At 46.8% G+C, this 21,425-nt stretch overlaps 1 protein-coding gene across 1 annotated transcript in view; it reads right to left on the bottom strand.

Moving 5' to 3' along the window:
- ATN1 (atrophin 1) overlaps window positions 1–4,391 on the bottom strand; it is a 9,450-nt gene extending 5,059 nt beyond the window's left edge. The window contains exons 1-5 of the mRNA XM_026847262.1: window positions 4,246–4,391; window positions 3,837–4,030; window positions 3,500–3,637; window positions 3,004–3,117; window positions 5–1,686 (exon numbers count right to left, since the gene is read on the bottom strand). Coding sequence (XP_026703063.1) covers window positions 5–1,686; window positions 3,004–3,117; window positions 3,500–3,637; window positions 3,837–3,914 — 2,012 coding nt within the window. The 5' untranslated portion in view covers window positions 3,915–4,030; window positions 4,246–4,391. The remainder of the gene's footprint in view (window positions 1–4; window positions 1,687–3,003; window positions 3,118–3,499; window positions 3,638–3,836; window positions 4,031–4,245) is intronic.
- Between the last annotated feature and the right edge of the window lie 17,034 nt (window positions 4,392–21,425).

Raw genomic sequence — 21,425 nt, 5'->3', positions numbered from 1 at the left:
CCGCTTCCCGTAGGGAGCCACGGCTGAGGGGGGTACTGGGGGAGAGACCGTCTTGTACGGAGCCGTGGAGGGGGAGGCCATGGTGGCGATGACAGTGGAGAGGGTGATGGCAGCGGAAGTGACCGGAGGGCCAGCACCATGGGCAGGGGAGGGGGGTGGCGGCGGGGGGAAGGTGTAGGTGGCAGGACTCTGCCCTGGGGGGTGAGCACACATGCCAGGGTAGCTTCCCTGGGAAGAGGCAGCAGAGGAGGAGGAGGAAGAGGAGGAGGAGGAGGATGAGGAGGAAGAGGAAGAAGAGGAGGAGGAGGAAGAAGAGGAGGACGAGGAAGAAGAGGGAGCTACAGCAGAGGCCAAGGGAGCCTGGCTGTAAGCAGCCTGGCTGTGAGGAGGGTAGAGGCGCAGCCCATAAGCGGCGTGGGAAGGGTGATGGCTGCTTGACTCCAGGCCATGTGGGTAACCCCCAGAGGGCTGGGGGGGAGCTGCGGCTGCCGGGGAAACCCCACCACCACTTCCGTGACCATGGTGGTGCTGCTGGGGTGGCTGCTGGTGATGAGGAGGCTGGCCAGGGAAGGGGGCCGCAGGGTGGGAGCTGGTGTTGCCCAAGGGGCGGCTGTAGGGGGGTGGCCCCTGGCTCCAGACGGGCTGGGAGGGCAGGGAGGGTTGTGTGTATTTGGGGGGCTGGCTGGACACGGAGAGCCCGCTGGGCGGGGGGAAGTTGTGGCCATAGGAGGCACTGTAACTGGGCAGGGGCTGGGCCGTGGAGGGCTGGGCATACTGGGCCGAGGAGCTGGAGGGCGGCAGTGGTGGCGGGGCGTAAGGGTAGCGGGAGGGGGCCAGGGCCGGTGCCTTGTCCTGCCCCATCCCATGGGGTGATGGAAGGTGGCCGCTCAGGGCCTGCCCCACCATCCCTGGGGAGCTAGAGGCGGCCACCGCGTTGTTGAGCGGGCGCAGGGCCGGTGGGGGAGGCAGATTGGCAGAGACGTGGGGGAAGGATGGGGCCGAAGCCGGGGGGGCAGCTGGAGGGTTGGCTGGGGGTGTCTTTTGAGGGGGGAGCCCCCCAACCACTGATGCCAGTGAGATGGGGGTGGTGGGTGGTGGATTGTGCTTGGCGCTGAGGGTCTGCTCACGACTCCCTGGTGCTGGGAGAGCCCCCACTCCACCAGCCATTTTGGTCCCAACCTGGACCACATTGGCTGTAGGGTAAAGAGGAGCATGGGAAGAGGAGGAGGAGGAAGAGGAGGAAGAGGAGGAGGAGGAGGAAGGGGGAGCAGATGGGGCAACAACAGCAGAGGAGGAAGAGGCAGGTGTCTGTGGGGCTGGAGCCTGGAAAATGCGGGAGGCCTGGCCCTCCAGCTGGGAGTGGTAGCTCCCTGCGGGGGGTCCCTGGGGGTGCACCTCGCTCGGGAGCCCAAAGCTGGGCTCCGGTGGACGGGCCAGGCTGTCAGGAGGGGGAGCTACTGGCGGGCTCTGGGGAAAGAGCGGAGGGTGGTGGTAGGAGTGAGATGGCCCCTGGGACAGCACAGAGGAGGAATCGGAGTCATTCTCCACGCTGCCAGGGCTGTAGACGCTGGGTGAGGTGCTCCTGTTATCCTGGTCAATGTCCCGTGGGTCACTGCTCATCTCATCATTGAAGCTGTGGCCATCAAGGCTGTCAACATCGGATGGGGACGGAGGGCAGGGCAACTCCTGAAGTAGGAAGGAGAGAGACGTTATGTGGCCTCTCAAACCATGCACAATACTTTTCAATTTCCCAGAGAACTTGCTTTCTGACCTTTCTCTGCCAGCACTAGAAAACTCCAAAGAGGGAAGGAGACATCATCTGGCAAGGTATAAATAACACCAGTTCTCCTGCCTCCCCTTGGAGGAGCCTCAGCGCTCTCAGGTCCTTCATGAGCATCACACGCTCAGGGAGGAGGTAACGATGGGCATCTTGAGGGAGGGCATGGAACTGTTACAGATGAAGCTGAGAGTGAATAGATAGGTCATAGCCAGCATCACCACCACCAGCAATGGGCCGTTGGCCAGGGTACAATACCACAGTGTACCCAACACAGCCCCCAGGCCCAGAATTGCTCTTCTTGTCCCTGCAGAGCTCTCCTGGGCCCGCTCCCCTCCAGCCCCCTCTCACTGCCCCACTCCTTACCTCCTGGAGTCCCCCCTGTGCTTCCCAATCCCTGCTCCTCCCAATCCCTGCCCCTCCCCACCACCTCTTGCCTCAGGTAATGAAGTATCGGAAAATTAACAAGTGCCACTCTTGAGCCTCAGGGTTTACAAAAGAGGCTAAACTGAAAAAAGATCACTGTTGAGCTGAACAGACAAGAGTGTCCACACGGAGAAATTATGGACTGTTCATATGGAGAAATTACGTAGGTGTAAGTAACCACAGTAGTTTAATTACAACGACCTCATAACACAAAGCAAACATCCCCATGTTTGCAGACCTTTAAGGCCAGTTCCCTGAACAGGCTAACAGGGAATTGAGAAGTGCAAGAGCTGAGTCTTCCTCCAATCATCCAACTCCCTATCCAGTCTGGTGGGATTTCCAAACAGCCCTGCCACAACTATGTGGCATGCGCACAAGCGGGTTTTGCACCACTGTTATCTGGAACCCACCATGACTTAAGCACCTCCATTTCACACTGCTGTGGGCGAGCAAAAAAGGCAGAGTCTAACCCAACTGGCAGCTGCGTGTGGAGCCAGGCTCTTGCCACTGAGCCGGGAAAGGAAGGGCACGTGCCCAGCTCTGAGAATGCGGCAGTCCCCTGCAGACAAGGCAAAGAGATGGAGAGCCTCCATCTGCTCAGTCATCACTCCTGGTGGCATTTTTGTAATCTGGCAGATGCCATTTAGGTTAGAAGAGCTGCAGGGTGAAACCCAAGGCGCCAGAGCTGCCAAGCAGCAGGAACCTCAAGCTGGGCAGGCGTGAGCAGCACACGTAGGGAACAGAACACTCCTTTGCCCTGGACCCAGTAAATGCCAGCAATCACAGCAGGGAGAACTCACCTCGGTTTTGGTTTTTTTGGGAGCGTTGGTATCTTCCCCTTCGCTTTCCGAGATCTCTTCTGTTCGGCCCTGCTTGCTGCCCTTTGGGGTGCAGGATTCCTCCACCCGGCCTTTCTGCAAGGAGAGAAGAAGAGGGAGGTGGCAGGGTCCTGGGGAAATTTCACACTCTGCCAGGCCTTCAGAGACTGCAGCAGGCGAGACACAGCCACCACAGCACATGTGTTTAAGATCTTCACAGAGCAACACTGAGACAGGATATCAAAAAAATTAGCACTAAAACGGGCTGGTGAGACTGAAAGCCAGTTCTTGGGAGATGGTAGGAAGTGCAAGATGCTAGGGATGAGAGGAAAGAGGGATCCCACCCATTTCAGAGAGCTAATCCAGCATGGGTTCCTCGGTGGGTCCCTTCTGGTCTGTGTCCCTGGATCCCCAAATGGATTCCACTCAGTCTGAGCAGTCTTCAGGCACCCCACACTTGAGTACTAACTTGTACTACCTTTGCTGCTTGTCGGGATTTCTCTGCTTTGCCATCACTGCTGGAGGTGCTGACGCCCCCGGGGGAAGCTCGACCCCGTGACCTGAGCTCCTCTCGGGGCCCTGGAGTCTCTTTCTTCCGTCCACTCCGCATTGACATCTAAGAGAGGGATCACTGGATCAGTCCTGCTTTGCATCTCCCTCCACTCCTGCCCTGTCCCCAGCCTCCTAAAGCCCCTGAACCCCTAGCACTCCCACTGTGCCAAACTCATGTCCACAAGCTTTGTTGTGAGCCTCAGTTCCAACCCACAGCTTCAGCGTGGCTCTGGTGTCCCACCCCCGTCTCCCACCTCACGTACTGAGTCCTTGTTCTGTCGTGTCTTCATTCTTTTGAGTGTAGGACCCCCATTCTCTTTGGCCCGGTTTGACGAAAACATAAATTTTTATCACTCTGCACCGCCCTTTGTCTATTCCCGGGGAGATGGAGACAGGCAGGAGCAGTTCTTCTGGAAGGGAAGCTTACACCAGCAACACAACAAGATCACGGTGAATCCTGAAAGAAAGACAAGGAGATAAGAGGGGAGAAGGACTGAGTGGACATCCTTTGTCAGTCTGCTATAGAAATATGACAAAATTATTACTATTTCCTTAATTATTATTTACAGATGTAAGGATCTTTACCAAGAATGTAATAAACTTTCCAATCAGAAGGTAAAAAGATTTGGCCACTGTCACCTCTGATTTCCGATTTCTAGGAGTGATACTTACACGATGCGAGGCAGTCAGCACCCAACAATAATTTTTTTTGAGGAAGCAGGAAGTAATGGTTATCAGTATGTTGATTTTAATATTTCCTCTGAATCATTTTAGTATTTCCATTTCCTTGTTTATCTGATCTTCAGAGAGAGAGGGAGAAAGATAATGGGAAAGTGCTTTAAAATGGTTGTAATGACAGTTTTCCCGACTTCTTAAGTTCCTCTTTGCACTTGTCAGTGCAGTAAGCCATACTATCCCTAACTGACCACGTGCTGTCATTAGCTAGCTCTGCATAATGAGCCCCCAGTGGCCTTTGCTGAAGTGATATTGTAGAGCCCTGCCCTCTCCAGAGCATACACACATGCATACACGCTATGCAGAAAATCAAGTCTTGCTCAGGCTGTTCAATGCCCAAGGTATACAAATAGGTGTGAGAATATGCATTTAGCTTTGATTTTGCATGACGCAAACAGAATTGACCGTTTAGCTTGGAGTGCCTGCCTGGGTCTCCTTCTTCTCCATACGCTGGACTGCTTCTCAGGGTACCAGATAAGAGTCATGCCCAGAGATGCAGAGTATAACCTTACACTCGGCAGCAGCGGGCAGATTTCTGTGATCCCTCTGAATAAATGTATAGCTTTGTGCCATGTCCGAAAGTACTGCAGGTATTTAACACCCTGTCATGCCACACAGTTTGTAGTTTAGAGTATGAAAGCACCATGATTGTGTTAGCCTGGAAACTGGTCTGAAGTGACTCAAGAGATGCTGCTCCTGAAGCTAGTTTGCTTGACTCCATCCATCTTAAGATCTGTTGCACTGCACTGCACGGAGTCATCAAAAAGAGACTGTCCGTCCCCAGCCCATCATTCAGGCTCCTATACTCAGCCTCTGGAATGGGCAATCCGCAAGACAAGGAAACGTGTCCTGTGGATGAGGCATCAGGAGAAAAGAGACGCATCTCTTGGGTTGTATCCTCTGATCTGGAAGCACAGAGTTTTGTGAAAAAGATTTGAGATTTAGGACTCCTAAAGACCTGAGAAGATAGCCTCCAGCCAGCCAGTGCAGCCTCAGTGTGGATGCACTTTCATTTCTCTGAGAAGGGAACTGAAAGCAGGGATCAGAGCAAAGGCACCAGATGGGAAAACCCTTGGACCTCCCGTGCAGCTCTGCTGCTGGATTGTGTGGCCCTGGAGTCACTACTTTCCACCACCTCCATCTCCCTGCCTCTGTGAAAAAGGAGTAGTGACACTGGCCTGTCTCCTCTGGGGCTCCACATCATCCCTAACCAATGCTGAGAGAAACCCATCCGGAAGGTACTTGGGAAGAGCAGGGGATTGTTTGTTTTAATTTCATTAATATTTTATTTGACCCTCATCATGAAAGCCACAGGGGACTCATCCAGTATTAATTCCCACAAAAAAACAATTAATTAACTGAGCCCTCTTCTTTAATAGAAAAATAGCTCACAACAGCTTATAACTGACCTAATGGAGGCAGAGCACTCTCCTAATCCCTACCAGCTGATGTGTTTTACGGCCTTATATTTCTGTCATACTTCGGCCTTCAGTTGCTAATTCAGCCAGTTACATTGATGCTATTCTAGATAAGCATCTAGAATTAACATTTCTTACATGAAACAAACACTATAAGTAAAGCGATCCTAATATAACTCAACTTCAACACACACCATGTTGGCAACCTTCAAGTATTAACTCAGCTCTGAACACACAGAAGCAGCAACAGCACATTACCAATATGTCACTGCTCTTTACATTCAACAGGGATACCACCCACACCTCCCACACCAAAGAACCGAACATCATAACACAGTACACAGGTCTCGATTCAGCTTTTCGTTAACCCTGTAATGACAATTATGGCCTTCTTTCCAGAGAAGTAAGTCAGAGAAATAATATGCCAACCACATACTGAAACTTCCCTTTTTAAAAGAGATACCAACTCGGTACTTATGTCAACTGCTAAATATGCAGTACCAAACAAAGCCAGAAACAGTTATGTTTCAGTAGACATAATTAACCACTGGGGCAGAAGTTTCTATCACTTAAGAGAGTGAAGACTTTTCTAAAATATATTAACAGAATTGACACACACATTATTAGGCTCAGTACAGCAACTGTTATGTGAGAGGGCAGATGAGAGGACCACAACATTGTCTTCTAATTTTAACATCTGTGAAATAAAAGCTTGCAATGTGAGCCTCGACAATTGACAAAGTTACACCTAACCCCTCCTGTCACCGAAGATCCCTGTAAATGTCTCTGAAGAGTTCTTAGGGCTCTGTGGTTTTGGAAAGGAAATGAGATATTTGGCAGGACTGCTGTTGAAGGGGTAACCTTTTCCTGGCCCTGTGAAGCCCTTTACAGGTTTGATTGAGTTATGAGGCACTGCAAATTGTATTTTCTGTTTGCATTTCATACAACCCAGCTTGGTTTGGCTTACTGCCCAAAGCCCTCCATATTCTCATGTACGCCCCGGTGCAGTCTCCTGTGAGCAACACACACTCAACAGTCATCCCTCACATGGGATCCAAAATGGATCCCGCTCCTCCTCCTCCCCAGCTCCAAGTAACTCTCCTTGCCAAAGGTGGACTGTCCTGCACAGGCAGCCAGGAGATCAAGGGCTCCAGGTCCTCTTCTATTGAAGAATGCAGTTAAGCTCTCTCCTTCTCAGGCTGCAGTGCAGAGCAACTCTTCATAGGTAACAAAACTGGAATCAAGTCCATCCCAAATGAGGTGCACTCAAGTTTTAACTACTTTATACACCCTTGGTCTTAGAAAGTTGGTAAATGTTTGTTCTTGGCTCAGGAGAGCATTTACATGTTAGATTGAGGATCTGAGAAAATAAATTTTCCTAGATGGCAACAGAAGCAGAGGAAACAGGAACAGGACTGAGTTGTCTGGGATGGTGTTCAAGGCTTGGCCAGGACTGTAAATGACAAATGAATCATGTGCCCCAAAGGTTTGCACATGCTGGGGCTGCACCTACAGGTACACCCAGCACATGTCCCAGCAGCAGGGAGGCAATTTCCAGTGAGACAGGGAAGTCTGGGAGGTGCCTCCAAGTTCATGGAGGGATGAAAGTTTTTCCTACTTCATCTGGTGCTCAGTGGCAGAGCAGGATGGGCAGCCGGAATCCAGGGCTCCAGTGTGCTTGGGAAGGTTAAAAGCCTGCCGAGGTCCAGCTAGTCCTCCCTGGGGCCACTGACAGGAGAAGGGAAAGCTGAAAGCTCCCAGTATCCATGTCACTTAACAAAAAGAGCTAGCACTATCATTACTTCAGCAGACATTTAAGGCCTGATCCAGTCCTCGCTGAGATTAGCTGCTGGTACTCAGTTGTCAATAGTTACTATCATCTCTTCCCCTTCTTTTGTATTACTTCTCTCTTGGTGAAAAAAATAAAATACCTCTGCTTGGTTTTATTATCTGCTACTCCTGATCTTCTCTGATTGCAACATTCCAGTAATCTCTGGAGGATTCAGATCTGGTCCAAGCAGGAAGGGAGGTGCAGCAGGCAGAACATGACTATGGTACATGACAGAGGAGCCCACACTGAACTAGCCAGTGATGTTTTGGGGATGGAGGGGAATAGCACTGATAGAGCCTCCTCTCTCCACTGAAGCTCTGCCTAGGCACTGCTTGGTAGACCAGATACCAGTTGGAGGCACTGAGTAAAAAGACTTCAAAGTGCATGGCTCGATCATTCAGTCTCAAAGAAGAAATTAATTAAAAACTCTGCCACCCATCAGGACCACAAATGCTGCAAAAAGGGGCAATTTGACAGCATCTGTACTTTTAAACAAAATGGGACAGCACCCATTCTCTGGTCCTGGGGGTGACTGGCATTACACAGCTTGCACCTGGATGGCAAAATCTTCCTGCCCTCCAAAGGGGGATGGACACATCTAACCTGGTCACTGGCAATCAGTATGTTCCTACGCTAGCTCCTAAACCATGCTCAGGCATCACCTGGGAGAGCACTTGCTGGCACAGACCACAGACTGTACAAAGGAACAACCATCCTAATGGACAGACAGTGCTGTGCACCAGTGATGAGGCCCCTTTCTTGTGTTACTAGAGATGCAGCCAGTGTTATCTGCCACTAGATGCTAGTCCACAGAAAATAAGTTTAGAGTATGGAGTCAGTGAAGTTCCTTCTTTAATCTAAGTGCAGATGTTCAGAAGTTCAAACCTCTTGTTTTCTTCAGTCGGGAACTGTTGAAAGTACACAGTGACTATTCCTTAAGTCATATTTTGAAATGTAGGAACTACATCCAAAATCCTGTGTGAAATCAAAGGCATTTGGTATGCAAAGGCAGGGACTGAGAAGTCAGAAGATGTGAGAATTAAACTGAGTCTGTTTCTCTGCCAATTCATAAGCTGTGTTCTCATCTTGGTTGTTCTTTTCCCCCTTCTGCAAAGGGACAGGTTAGCACTGGAGGAAGAACCAGGGTGGCAAAGCAAACACAGCTTCTTTCTAACACATTGCAAATACTGGAAAGTGTCCTGAAAGTAAGGAGAGACGATAACTGATGGATCCCCCTTGACAGGTAAAGATCCCTCGGAAGGGAGTGCCCATCTGCAGCAGCACAGCCAGGGGACAAACACCATGGATAGGAAGTCAGAAGCTGCCATACACACACACACACACACACACATATACACTGGCCAGTGAATGATGGTCCCAGGCATTTTTAATTCCTGTCTCCATTTCCCTCATTTTAGAAAAGGAAGACAAAATTCCCAGAAATGTAATTGGGTTTAACAACTGTGTAGTATCTTGAAAACACAAAGTTTCGTTCCAAAACACTGGTATCAGACAACCTGAAGTACACCACTTCCCAGTGGCTAGTTACCTGACTTCACACTTGAACCCTGGCATCTTACTATAGGGCATGGTGGAGAAAGGAAGGGCGCCATGTTCAGCGTTAGATGGCAACGAACAAACAAGTCAGGTTCAAGTTGCATGTCACATTGTCAGTCTTTTAATGTATGTGGAGCATGACATTACTGTAAAGGGAAAAATTATTGTGTGAGCAATGGAACTGGGATGCCAAAATGGCTGAATACCAAGACGGCAGTGGGCAAATGCTTGTGATTAATACTATCTTGGGTGTGAATATTCCCATGACTTGCAAATTGTTTTTCTTGGTAAATTTTGTGAAGAAATATTTTTATGCAACATGAAATGAAAGGTAGTTTTGAAACACAGGCATTTTTCTGTCTCCTACAAAATAATTACAACACTGGGAGGATGCAAAGGCTGTGAACTCAGGCTGGAAGATGGATTAATTAAGGAATAAGACTGTAGACCTGGTCAAATAGTCATACTCCAGTTAAAACTTTTGCCTGCCCAATGGATGAAGTTTAACTACATCTCTCTTACAATACTAATGTGAAGCTGGAGGATCTCAGGAGACTGAAATATCCATAAGCACAAGCTCATGTGAGCACTAGCTAAATCTTTCTCTACCTGCTCGCCCTGCTCCTGCAGGCCACTCGTGCACTGCTGCCCACCTGCATACCACGATCAGAGCACACACCTCCCTGTCCTCCACAGCCTCCCCCCTCAACACTGTGCTGGTGACAGGAGCATCCAGCCACCAGCAGCTATCAGACATGGCCAGGCAGGGCTGAGACCTGCCCTGCTAGGGAGGCTTGGCAGCACGGTGTTACACGGCAGACGGAAATGCCTGCATCTCAAGTGAAAACTGCTACTACTGTTCAGACATCAAAACAGAATTTCAGTATAAAAAATAGTTCAGTATGAAAATGGTGACACTTGTCAGTTGTTGTCATCTTCTATAAATAAATTGATTTTATATTGGCAACATATTGAAAATTTCACTGGATTCTTCTGTTCAAAATACTGCAAAAAATGGGTCACCATGAAATATTTTAAAATAAATTTAATCAATAAATATAAATATACACTTCAAAAACTTCATTCTGTACCTAAGGGCAAATTACACACACACTTTAATATACAAGCTGAATGAACTCTCTTGATATATATATAAGAGAAGAACAGGTTCATGATTGCATCATAAGAGAAGAGCAAGTTCAAGATCACCTGAGGAACCTGACCATACACAAATCCACAGCACCCAATGAGATGCATCCCAGGGTCTTGAGGGAACTGGCTGATGTAGTTGCCAAACCACTCCTCATGGTATTTGACAACTCGTGGCATTCAGGCAAAGTCCCCATTGAATGGAGAAAAGGAAATACTGCACCCATTTCTAAAAAGGGTAATAAGGAGGACCCTGCGAACTACTGACCAGACAGCCTCACCTCAGTGCTTGGTAAGATCATGGAGCAGATTCTCCTGGAAGACATGTCAAAACATAGAAGACAGAGAGGTGATTCCTTGTCTTCACCAAGGACAAATCAGGCCTGACTAATCTAATGGCCTTCTACAATAGAGTAACTGCACCAGTGGACACAGGAAGAGCTACAGATGTCATCTACCAAGCCTCTGTAAGGCCTTTGATACCATCCCCCACAACAATCTTGCCGCTAAATTGGAGAGATATGGGTTTGATGGATAAGGATTTGAATGGACAGCCCTGTCCAAAGAGTTACAGCTCAATGTCCAAATGGAAGCCAGTAATAAGTGGTGTCCCTCAAGGATCTGTACTGGGACCAATACTATTTAGTATCTTCATCAGTGACACAGTCTGTGAACGAGTGCACCCTCATCAAGTTTGCAGATGACACCAAGCTGAGTGGTGTGGTTGATGATACACTTGAGGGAAGGGACGTCATCCAGAGGGATCCTGACAGGCTTGAGGAGTTGCCCCATGTGCACCTCATAAAGTTCAACACGGTTAAGTGCAAGGTCCTGCACCTGGGTCAGGACAATCACCAGGCTCAATACAGGCTGGGGAATGAAGGAATTGAGAATAGCCCTGTAGAGAAGGACTTAGAGATACTGGTGGACAAAAAAATTGGACATGAGCTGGCAATGTGTTCTTGCAGCCCAGAAAGCCAATTGTACTCTGAGCAGCATAAAGAGAAGTGTGGCCAGCACATCGAGGGAGGTGATTCTGCCCCTCTACTCTGCTCTGCTGAGATCCCACTTGGAGCACTGCATCCAGGTTTGGGGTGCCCAGTACAAGAGAGACATGGACCTGTTAGAGTGGGTCCAGAGGAGGCCACAAAACTGGTCAGAAGGCCAGAACACCTCTCCTAATGAAAGAAGGCTGAGAGAGTTAGCACTGTTCACCCTGAAGAAGAGAAGGCTCCAAGGAGACCTTATTGTGGCCTTTCAATACATAAAGGGGCTTACAAGAAGGATGGAGAGAGACTTTTTACCTGTAGTGACAGGACAAGGGGCAGTGGTTTTAAACTGAAAGAGGGTAGGTTTAGACTGGATATATGGAAGACATTTTTTTACAATGAGGGTGGTGAGAGACTGGAGCAGGTTGCCCAGAGAAGTTGTGGAAGCCCCATCACAGGAAGTGTTTAAAAGTCAGTCTGGATGATCTTTAAAGGTCCCTTGCAGCCAAACTACTCAGTGATTCTATGATTCTAGGCCTAAAATAATACCTCCCTGGCAAAACAGGGACTTAACCTGTTCCAACAGCTTTAATCCTTTTCTTATATGTACTTGTCAACTTATCTGTCAACAGTATTTGTTGACAAATTCACTTGTCATGCTACCTAGGTGCTCCTTCACCCCAGTAAAATAATAAATAAAAATTAAAAAGCTCATGTTTCGGGAAAGGGTGAGAAATAAAGAGTACTAAAAATAAACTTGCAGAATGCTAGGAGTCATAGAAGATAAAGTCAGTTTACATTTTATTAAGCCTATATTAATGTTTTGTTTTCTTAATTCTGCACAACCATGAGGAGTAAGAATGTTATCTTGAGTATGAAAGCTGTAACTCTGGAACCTCCATTCAATAAAAAAAGCATCCGAGAAAAAAATATTTTCTGATGAGCACAGTGAAATATAAACAATTAAAGCGAAGTAATAATCAAAATATTCATGCAATAGCTTAATTTACAGCATAGAAGATATTCATTTTTGCGGAAGCAACTGAAAATAAGGTTTGATTCACTAAATGAAGGTTAGTTGTACTAAAGAAGGTTACATTAATCATAAAACAATTCCTGAGGGCACACTAAAATGACTGAGCACGTAACAGATTTACTTAAAAATCTCAGAAGAATCAATCAGTCTCCCCAGAGGAGGGCCTCTGGATCTCTTGGAGACACAGGCTAGCATCGCCCAGTGGAGGATCACAAAATGCAACACAATGGGCTCTCCCCTCCGCGAGCAGAATGGAGGCCTACAGACATGTGATGCAGAGGAAGGACGCATCACACTCTCCATACTCACTATTTTAAGAAGTGCAGCATCTTCCGTATTTGCAATGCCTGAGCACACCTTACCTGTGGGGAGCTGTTTGGGGTTACGGGTCTATTGTAATACTTAACACCCTTCTTTTTATATAAAGGTATCCCTTTACTAAGGAGTGCAAAGTGAATTACTCAAAGATATCACAGGCTAGTTGCCCAGAGACTCAAAGGAAGATGTCAAGCTGCAAGGGACACCTACAGGTCTCTGCTCCAAACTCCTGCTCGCAGCTGGGCTGACCCCAAATCTCAACAGGGCTGCTCAGGGCCTTGTCCAGGCAAGTCCTGAACATCTCAAAGGGTAAAACTTCACCAGCTGACCTGGGACACCCAATCCAGTACAGAAACACCCATTACCAGTCGCAATTTCCTTGCTGCAACTTGTGACCATGGCTCCGTGTACCAGTTCCTTACTGCTGGTACATGGAAGTTATGCACCTGTCAACCCAGCATGGTTCCAGACTTCTGCTGCAAGTCTTTACTGGGGAAGGCTGTTGGCAACTTTACAGCTGCAGGACATACGTAAGAATAGAAGAAACTAGAATCTGAATCCAAAGTCAGGGTGGACACACAATCCATCCCTCCCTTCAGTAACAGACCAGTGAAGAGCAAGCATGGTCTCCCCATTCTGCCAAGGCCCATATCATTCTGAAGCTTGCAGAGCAAGGCTGGGGCAAGGATATGACTCTGCTCAGAGCCCTCAATCTTAGGAAACCAGAAAGCGTATAGGGAAGAACCAGAGAGGAGCTCAATAGCTAGAAGGATCAAACTCTGAAAATTGATTTGAATGGATAAAGTGCTGAAAGTATCAGGTTAGGTGGAAGAACGCCTGCTGGATCCTGACAAGGATCAATGTCCTACCTCCCAATGGCATTAAATTAGGAGACACTGTCAGTATCACCAATGATCACAATTTAAGAGAAACTTAAGAGAATAAAACACTAAAGAAGCAAAACCAGAACGGATACAGAGTAAAGGCAAAAGGAAGCCAATGTGGCTGACCAAAGTAAATTAATGAGGGTAATAACGAGGATGAGAAATGTAGGAGGATTTTCCAAGATGAGTGACTGTGCAGTTAAGAGGCATGTAAACTTCCATGTAGATAAATATAAAGCAATACACACAGAGAAAAAAAACAACTCCATTTCCACATATAAAATGATGGAGTCTGAGCTGACAGGTGCCATTCACAAGTGATACACTTGGGATACAAGGCAGCCATCAAGAAAGTGAAACACATGCTAGAAATTCCTGAGAAAGGAACTGAAAACAAAACACAAGATATCATTATGTCCTTCCACAAACCCATGGCTCTCCCACATCTTGAAATGTGTGTGCAGTTCTCATCCTTCCACTGGAACTAGAAAGAGGCATGACTGAGTGGGTTAGACATCTGTGTCTAGAGGAAAGGTTATTAAGTGAGGATGCGATAAAGGACTGTAGAACCATGTAAGAAAAGTAGAGGTTGGGTAGGAAATATTTTTTTACTCTCTTTTCCAGTACAAGAACTAAGGATCATCAAGTACTACAAAGAAACAAGTTCAAAATCAACAAAAAGATGTAGTAGTTCTTGCAATGGGTGGCTGCAGAATTTCCAGTCAAATGACACTTACGGGTGCTAGAAGTTTGCACAGGTTTGCTGGGAGACTGGAGAGTTTCATGCTAGAGAGAATAACTGGCGCTTTCTGAATAGCAAGAAACCACATCCAGCTATGGTAATCTCTCTGCTGAATAGTAGTCAGCAGCTGTAGGAGTATCAGAGGAAAACAGTGTGTAAGCTTGCCTTAACCCCGCCTCTTGCATAGCTGGAGCAGCGGACTCTGGACCAGAGGGACCTAGTAGAGTCAGTGCCATGTTTTTACCAAGTTCACTAGCACAAAGTGCTGAGTAATACACTGAAGAGAAGTGATGCGCACATCTGCCGTAAGTACTTCTGCTCATCAGTAGGAAGCGCTAAGGAGAGGCATTTACTAATCCCAGGACAGCTACGGGCACCATTGTTATTTCAAAGGCATCAGGTGAGGTACTATCAAGCAATGAGAAGAGGTATTAATATTACCGAACATTGCACTGGTCAGACATCCTCTGGTAGACCGTGTAATACTTCGGTTACCCAAAACCAGGAAAGACCAAAGTGGATAGGAAAAGGTACAGGAAGCAGTTTCCAGAATGCTGAGGGACACAGAGTCTCTCTATTCTGTACAAGACCTATAAAGACTACTTGCTTCAACTCCACAAAATAAAAACTGAGGTGATGTGATTACTGTATATAGAACACAGGAAACTAAACACAAAGGAGTTAGAAGAGATATTTAAGCTAACAGAGAAGGTTGGTATAAGAACAAATGGGTATAAAAAGGCCTCCAACAATTTTAAGACAGAAATGAGAAGACTCCTGACCACAAGGTTAGGCTCTGGAACAGCTATCCCTGGACTATAAGTGGGACAAAAGACAATCATTATTAAGACAGATTCACTACATTTGCAACAGAAAGTAGGTGGCATGGTACCCAAAGGGACTTTGCAGCCCGTGACCCAAGGGACACCCCTTTGATTCTCTGTTTCTAGGGATTCATGACTGACAGTGAAGCCAATGCAAGAGCCACGTGAGCAAAGAGCAAGAGTCTGAACAGGATGAAGATGACAGAAAGATCCAGAAAGAAAGGAGTGAACTGGGGCCAGGGTGGTGGGCACGGGAACAGCAGACCTGAGACTGAAAAGCTTTGATCCCACCCTTGCTTGGGATCCCACATCTTTTCCTGACTGGGGCTGAGGGAAGGGAAACCCAACAGTGTGTCCAGGAAGAGATCGCTGGAGGTCTCCCACTCAAACCCCCTGCTCATAGTAAACTGCAAAGCCAGAGAAGGTTGTCATGGATGCCTTGGAGAACAGCGTCCCCAGCTGCCCTGGGAACCTGTGCCAGTGCTGAACCACCCTTGAGAGGAAGGAGGAGGTTCTGTCTTCAACAAGTTCACAGTGAAGTATGATTTTAGTACTTATGATTTTATGAAATCAGAAAACATGTTTATGGCTAAATTAAGGTCTTCCTGGTAATCATACAATGAAGAATTAAAAGTCACAACTATTCAAAATTCTCCCCGATCCCAAGAGAATTCAAAGCAAGCAATTCAAGTCAAAGTGCTACCACCTACAGACACATAACCTGCCTTAAAGACCACAGATATGGGCCTCCACCTCTCAAGTGGACACCTGAGTCCAGAGACTGAGCCCAAATTAGGCTAAGACTGAACTGCCAGGAGAAAGGGCATGATGGCAAGTTAAATCACTGCCTGAGATATTTTTAATGCCTTGAGTATTCTCTGTAAAGCAGTGTGCCCAGGTGGCCAAGAAGGCCAATGGCACCCTGGCTTGTATCAGGATTAGTGTGGCCAGCAGGGACAGGGAAGGGATCTTGTCCCTGTACTTGGCGCTGGTGAGGCAGCACCTTGATTACTGTGTTCAGTTTTGGGCCCCTTGCTACAAAAAGGACATAGAGTTACTTGAACTTGTGCAGAGAAGGGCTACAAAGCTGGTGCAGGGTCTGGAACACATGTCCTCTGAGGAGCGGCTGAGGGAACCGGGATTGTTTAGTCTGGAGAAGAGGAGGCTGAGGGGAGATCTTATCACCCTCTACAACTCCCTGAAAGGAAGCTGCAGAGAGGTGGTTTGAGACTCTTTAGCCTAGTAGAAAGTGACAGGACAAGAGGGAATGGCCTCAAGTTGCGCCAGGGAAAGTTCAGACTAGATATTAGGAAGTATTTCTTTACAGAACGGGTTGTTAGGCTTTGGAATGGGCCGCCCAGGGAGGTGGTGGAGTCCCCATCCCTGGAGGTGTTCAAGAGTAGGGTCCATTTAGAGCTTAAGGATATGCTGTAGGTGGGAACTGTGCTAGGCGAACAGTTGGACTAGATGATCTCCAGGGTCCTTTCCAACCTAGAAGATTCTGTGATTCTGTGAATATCTCTGGTAGCTGGTGAAGGCACCAGCTGAACAAAGTTTGCAGAAATATGGGTAAAGTTTGCAGGTGGTGCTGAGGCAGGTGAGATGGTAAACAATTAAATGGAAACTCTGGCACTGACCAGTTGGTGTTACTGCTGCAACAGGGTTGCACAGAAAGACAAGCAGTTTGATTATGGCAGATTTTTACATTCATAACAGAAGAATGCAGAATGCTTTCAAGGATGAAGATCGAAGGATAAACAGAAGCTCAGAAAAGGCCTTGCAATTAATGGCTGACAGGCAATGGAACACGAGTTCCCAGCACGAGACTTCTAAGGGGGCTATTCCTGAATGAATGCCACCCACCAGCACATAAAGAAAGGAATACTCTTCAGGAGCACAAATAGAAAGATAATTTTTCTACCTGACTATACACAGGATTGGTGGGACCATTATGGGAGTAGTGTGTCCATGTTTTACCTGTGTACTCTAAAGAGGATACTTGACAAATTGAAAACTTCCAAGAAAGAACAAGAAGGAGGTCTGGTAACTTCAACCCCTTACAGTAAGAGCTTTAAGAAGCTGAATATATTTAGCTCATCAGAAAAAAGGTTAAATGGCAACTTGAAGATGGCCTAAGAATACTAGAAAGGGAGAAGATTTCTGACAGCAGAGGGCCCTTTAACCTCCAAGACAAAGACCCCAGACTCAATGGATCTAGCTGAAGCTAGACAAATTGTACAGTGAAATAGTGCAAAATGTGAAAAGTGGGAGAAACTTGAAAAACTTGCATAGGGATCTAGTGTATCACTGGAATTAAGTTTGGGGGTTTTTTTAAATTCTAAAATAAATACTCTTTAATATTTTCTGCAAAGACCCCCAGGTGACACTCCTTGCCACGTACTGCGTAGGGGAGAGGACCAGCCAGTTGATGAGAACAGGTTTTCCAACACTAAAGTCATCAGCAGTCATAGAGAGGTTGGCCAAGAGGTGATGGGGTCTAGCTCTGGGTGAAAATGTACTTTGAAAACAATAGTCTAGCAATGTATGAGGAAAGCTTGATAAGATAATCATGACTAGATAAACCGCTCTTCATAGAGGGTGGACCCTTTCCACGTGTCTGGCAAACTCTGAATAATTCTGAGGAAAATGACTTCATCTGTTGCACTGCCTGAAAAAAAGACCTTAGTATATCCAAAATAGTATGCTATAGATACACTTTATATCCAATACACTACGCTATATATATCAATATAAAATTAAATATGATGTAACATTATGTATTATAGAAGACATATTATATTATATTATATGGACTATTATATATATTGTGATATATACACACACACATAAATATATATATATATATATATATACACACATACACACACACAGTATATCCAATCTACTGTCCAAAGAGATGAAGGTTGCTCAAATGCAACCTTCACTTAAGTGATCTATAGCACAGAGAGACCTTGTGGAAGAAAGAGGGTATCACCAAGTGCCTTGAAAGGCAGGGAAGTACAAAACTAAAATTTTCCAGCTAAATTAATCTATGATGAACAATGTCACCAGGGCAAGAGACATGAAGGAAGATTGAAAGCAGCCAGCTACCCTTCTTCAGCAAAGCCAAGACAGACCATCATTGGCTGGAATTGCTCAGAGAAGATATTGCAGTTACCCTTTGGTTTGTAGGTGAAAATACTGCCACAACCATCAATCAAACATTGATATTTTTACAAGAGACATAACAAATCAGTGTTTGCTGCCACAACAAACACAGAAACAGACTATAAGAGATTTCTGTAGGAGTATTATCAGACTGGAAGCAAGGCAATGCTTCTGAAGGGGTCGCTTCCTCGCAAAGTTGACTTGCGTTAAACTTTTAATATATGCCAAATCCTCACCCCCCAGCACTTGAAGCCCACATCAGCCAACTAGACTAAGGTAGAGAGATGAAGCTCAAACCGCTTCAGCTGAAAACATCCCCTTCAGTCTCATCACTCTCCATACACATCTCACCGAGGACATGGGCTGCAGGCCCACGATTGTTCGCCACACAACTGGAAGGATTCTCCAGTGTTCAGCCTAGCATGACACAAAAAGCAATGGAACATGTACATGGGCAACCTTGCAACAGACATGTCTTGGGCACTGCTGTAGCTTCAGTAACTCAGGCAAGGCACTAAGGTGGAGCATCCAACATCTGTGTTAAACCATCCACTGTGACCAGACTCAGACAGTGATCACATGACTTAATTCTGCAGAGAATACATACCCTAGGTGTAGCTCATTTGGTTAAGAGCATGACTTTCAGAGATGCCTCCACTTTTAAACACACTCAGAACTGTGCTGCCTTCTCTTTTGGCCTTTAAGAAATTTGTAAAGCATTACTATTCTGTACTTCAATAGGAACAGTCCTCAAGAAGTATGATGGAAGAGATGAAGTGATAAACGCAAGAAATGTACTTCATACTTCCAAAGCATCTCCTAATGGAGGAAGAAAGAGATCAGGAAATCCACTGGAGGCAAGAAAGAAGTTTATTTGTCCAAATGAGAATGAGAGAAAGAAAAAAACAGAACTGGGGAAGATACAGCCTGACAGAGGAGAAAAACATGTTATCAGGAGAAAAGACAGACACCCAATGAGGAAAAAATGTAAGACTGAGTAAACATTAATGTAGATATTTAAGGAGGGGCACAGGTGAATAAATGTTCAGACCAATTCTAGAGACTGCATTTGCAAAGGTATTATAGCCCAGAGCTGGTAAATAAATAATCCTTCTCTACACAGCCACTGCTCCCCTTGGCTCCACCTCACCCTCCAGAAAAATGCTGATGAACACGAGGGAGCTTCAGGAAGAATCAGGAAGATATACATGGAGTGACAGAGGCTGAAATTTGGGAAGAGGAAAACCTGCCTCTTTCAGTGACAAATAGAAACAGAATGAAGTATTTCAGTTGGAAGGGATCTACAACAACCATCTAGTCCAGCTGGACTAGATGCTCCCCCCCTGAAATAAAATACAGATCAGATTGCTTTCATTATAGTGATCCCACTATGCTATAGAATCCTTGCACACCCATTATTATTTTGGAATACAGGTGTGCCCACAAGAAACCTTATTGTAATTTCTTGTGCAGACAAACCTAAAGGTGAGAATGCCAGAACCTTTCAGAGGTATCCAAGGGGTACAAAACCTGGGGGAGGAGGTAAATGAATACAAAGAGAGGTAAAGGCAGAGGTAAAGGCAGGCCATCACAGCAGGTTAAACCTGTTAATCTTCTTCATTAGGATTCACTACATATTTAATCTTCTAATGTTTGGAGGGTTTTTATCATTTCCAGCCTGAACCATGGTATTATATGTTCACTTCTTAATGGCCATACTTGAAAAGCTTCATCATGAATCACAATGGGAAAAGTCTGGTTTGAAAGACCAGATCATTCTCAAGAATACGGAAATACAGAAACAATTGGTTGTGCAGTCACCAATACCAAACATAAAAATAAGAACTTGGCCAAGAATCGAGGAAAAAAAGGATGAAATTAATTCCAACAAACAATTTGACCACTCATATTTACAAATGTCCCATCCATGGGTGATGATCTTGGCGCTCCAGCCCCTCGGGGATGCATGTGCAGCACGGTAGTGATGCACAATACAGTCGAGCTTAGAAGAAAGGAGAGTCCAGCTTTCAACTCAACAACTGTGGGATTTGGGTTATGTGTCTGAGATAACCAGGCACGTATTTGGCTGATGCGCTGACACCGATGCCCTGACTCTGGTGGGAAGTCAGGGCTGAACTCTGAAGATGAGGCATATGCACACCCACAGGGTGTGTAACCATGCTCCACTGCTCAGGTGGACACAGAACGGATGGCATTTCCAACTCCTTCTCCTCTGCTGTCCCACTACACCTTAGGATAATGGCCTGCTAGTTTCTCCTCACTTTTTCAACACTAGAAAGCACAGTGATTCCCATGCAATCCACCCAATACAACCAGAAATAACAAAACCAGATTTGAGCAGCTAGTTCGGTAATGACATGCTGCTCTTCAAGAACCACAGCACACTGCAAAGCAGATCCTGCAGACAAAGGCCACAGAAATTCTTACAGTAGCCATCCTGGCAACTAAGTAACTCGCCACATAAAAGTCAAAGCAGCCACAGCACCGAGACCAACCCGAAGACAGACACTGGCCACCTCGAAAGCAACTTCAGGAGCGTACAATAGCTATGAAGGCAGAACTCAATGGTGGGCAAAGGCAGCGTGTAAAGTAACGCCACGGTGACCAAATGGCTGCCACTTCAACAGCACAGTGGCCACTCGGCAAAATACAACTGGCAATTCACTGGGCAACAACAGCCGAGGCAGGAACAGGCCATCAGCCTGCAGAAGCCAGCCGGGCACAGCCGCCACCACCTTGGTGGCAGAGCCAGAAGGATAGCGTGGGAAATACGGGTGCCACTTCTACAAAAATACACTAAACAGCAAATGGACAAGGAGCCCAACGCACTGGGGGATCTCAGCCAGAACAGAAACGCCATCCTAGTGCCGCCCAAGCGAACGGGTCTTGCGTGCTCCCTTGTCCCCAAGTATTTGGGATTTCAGGGGAGAGGATCCCCAGGCTGAGGGTGGAACCGGGCGGGGTGGGGTGGCTGTGAATCCCAACCGCGCCTGCCACAGAAACAGAAGGGGAGCAAACACACTTCTTGGTACCCCGATTCCCCAGGTCAGGTCCCGACGGAAACATTATTTCCAAATTCTCCCCGCACCTGGAAAAGCGGGGACAATACGAGCGTCTCCCCGGGAGGAAGGGGCGGCTTTGGGGGAGGGCAGCGTGGCAGCTCCTGTCTCTTATACACAT

The sequence above is a fragment of the Athene cunicularia genome (assembly GCF_003259725.1).
Source record: "Athene cunicularia isolate RWA chromosome 1 unlocalized genomic scaffold, athCun1 chr1_part1, whole genome shotgun sequence".
Lineage (NCBI taxonomy): Eukaryota > Metazoa > Chordata > Aves > Strigiformes > Strigidae > Athene > Athene cunicularia.
The sequence above is the reverse complement of the archived record's forward strand: the minus strand, read 5'-3'. Positions and strand labels throughout refer to the sequence as shown.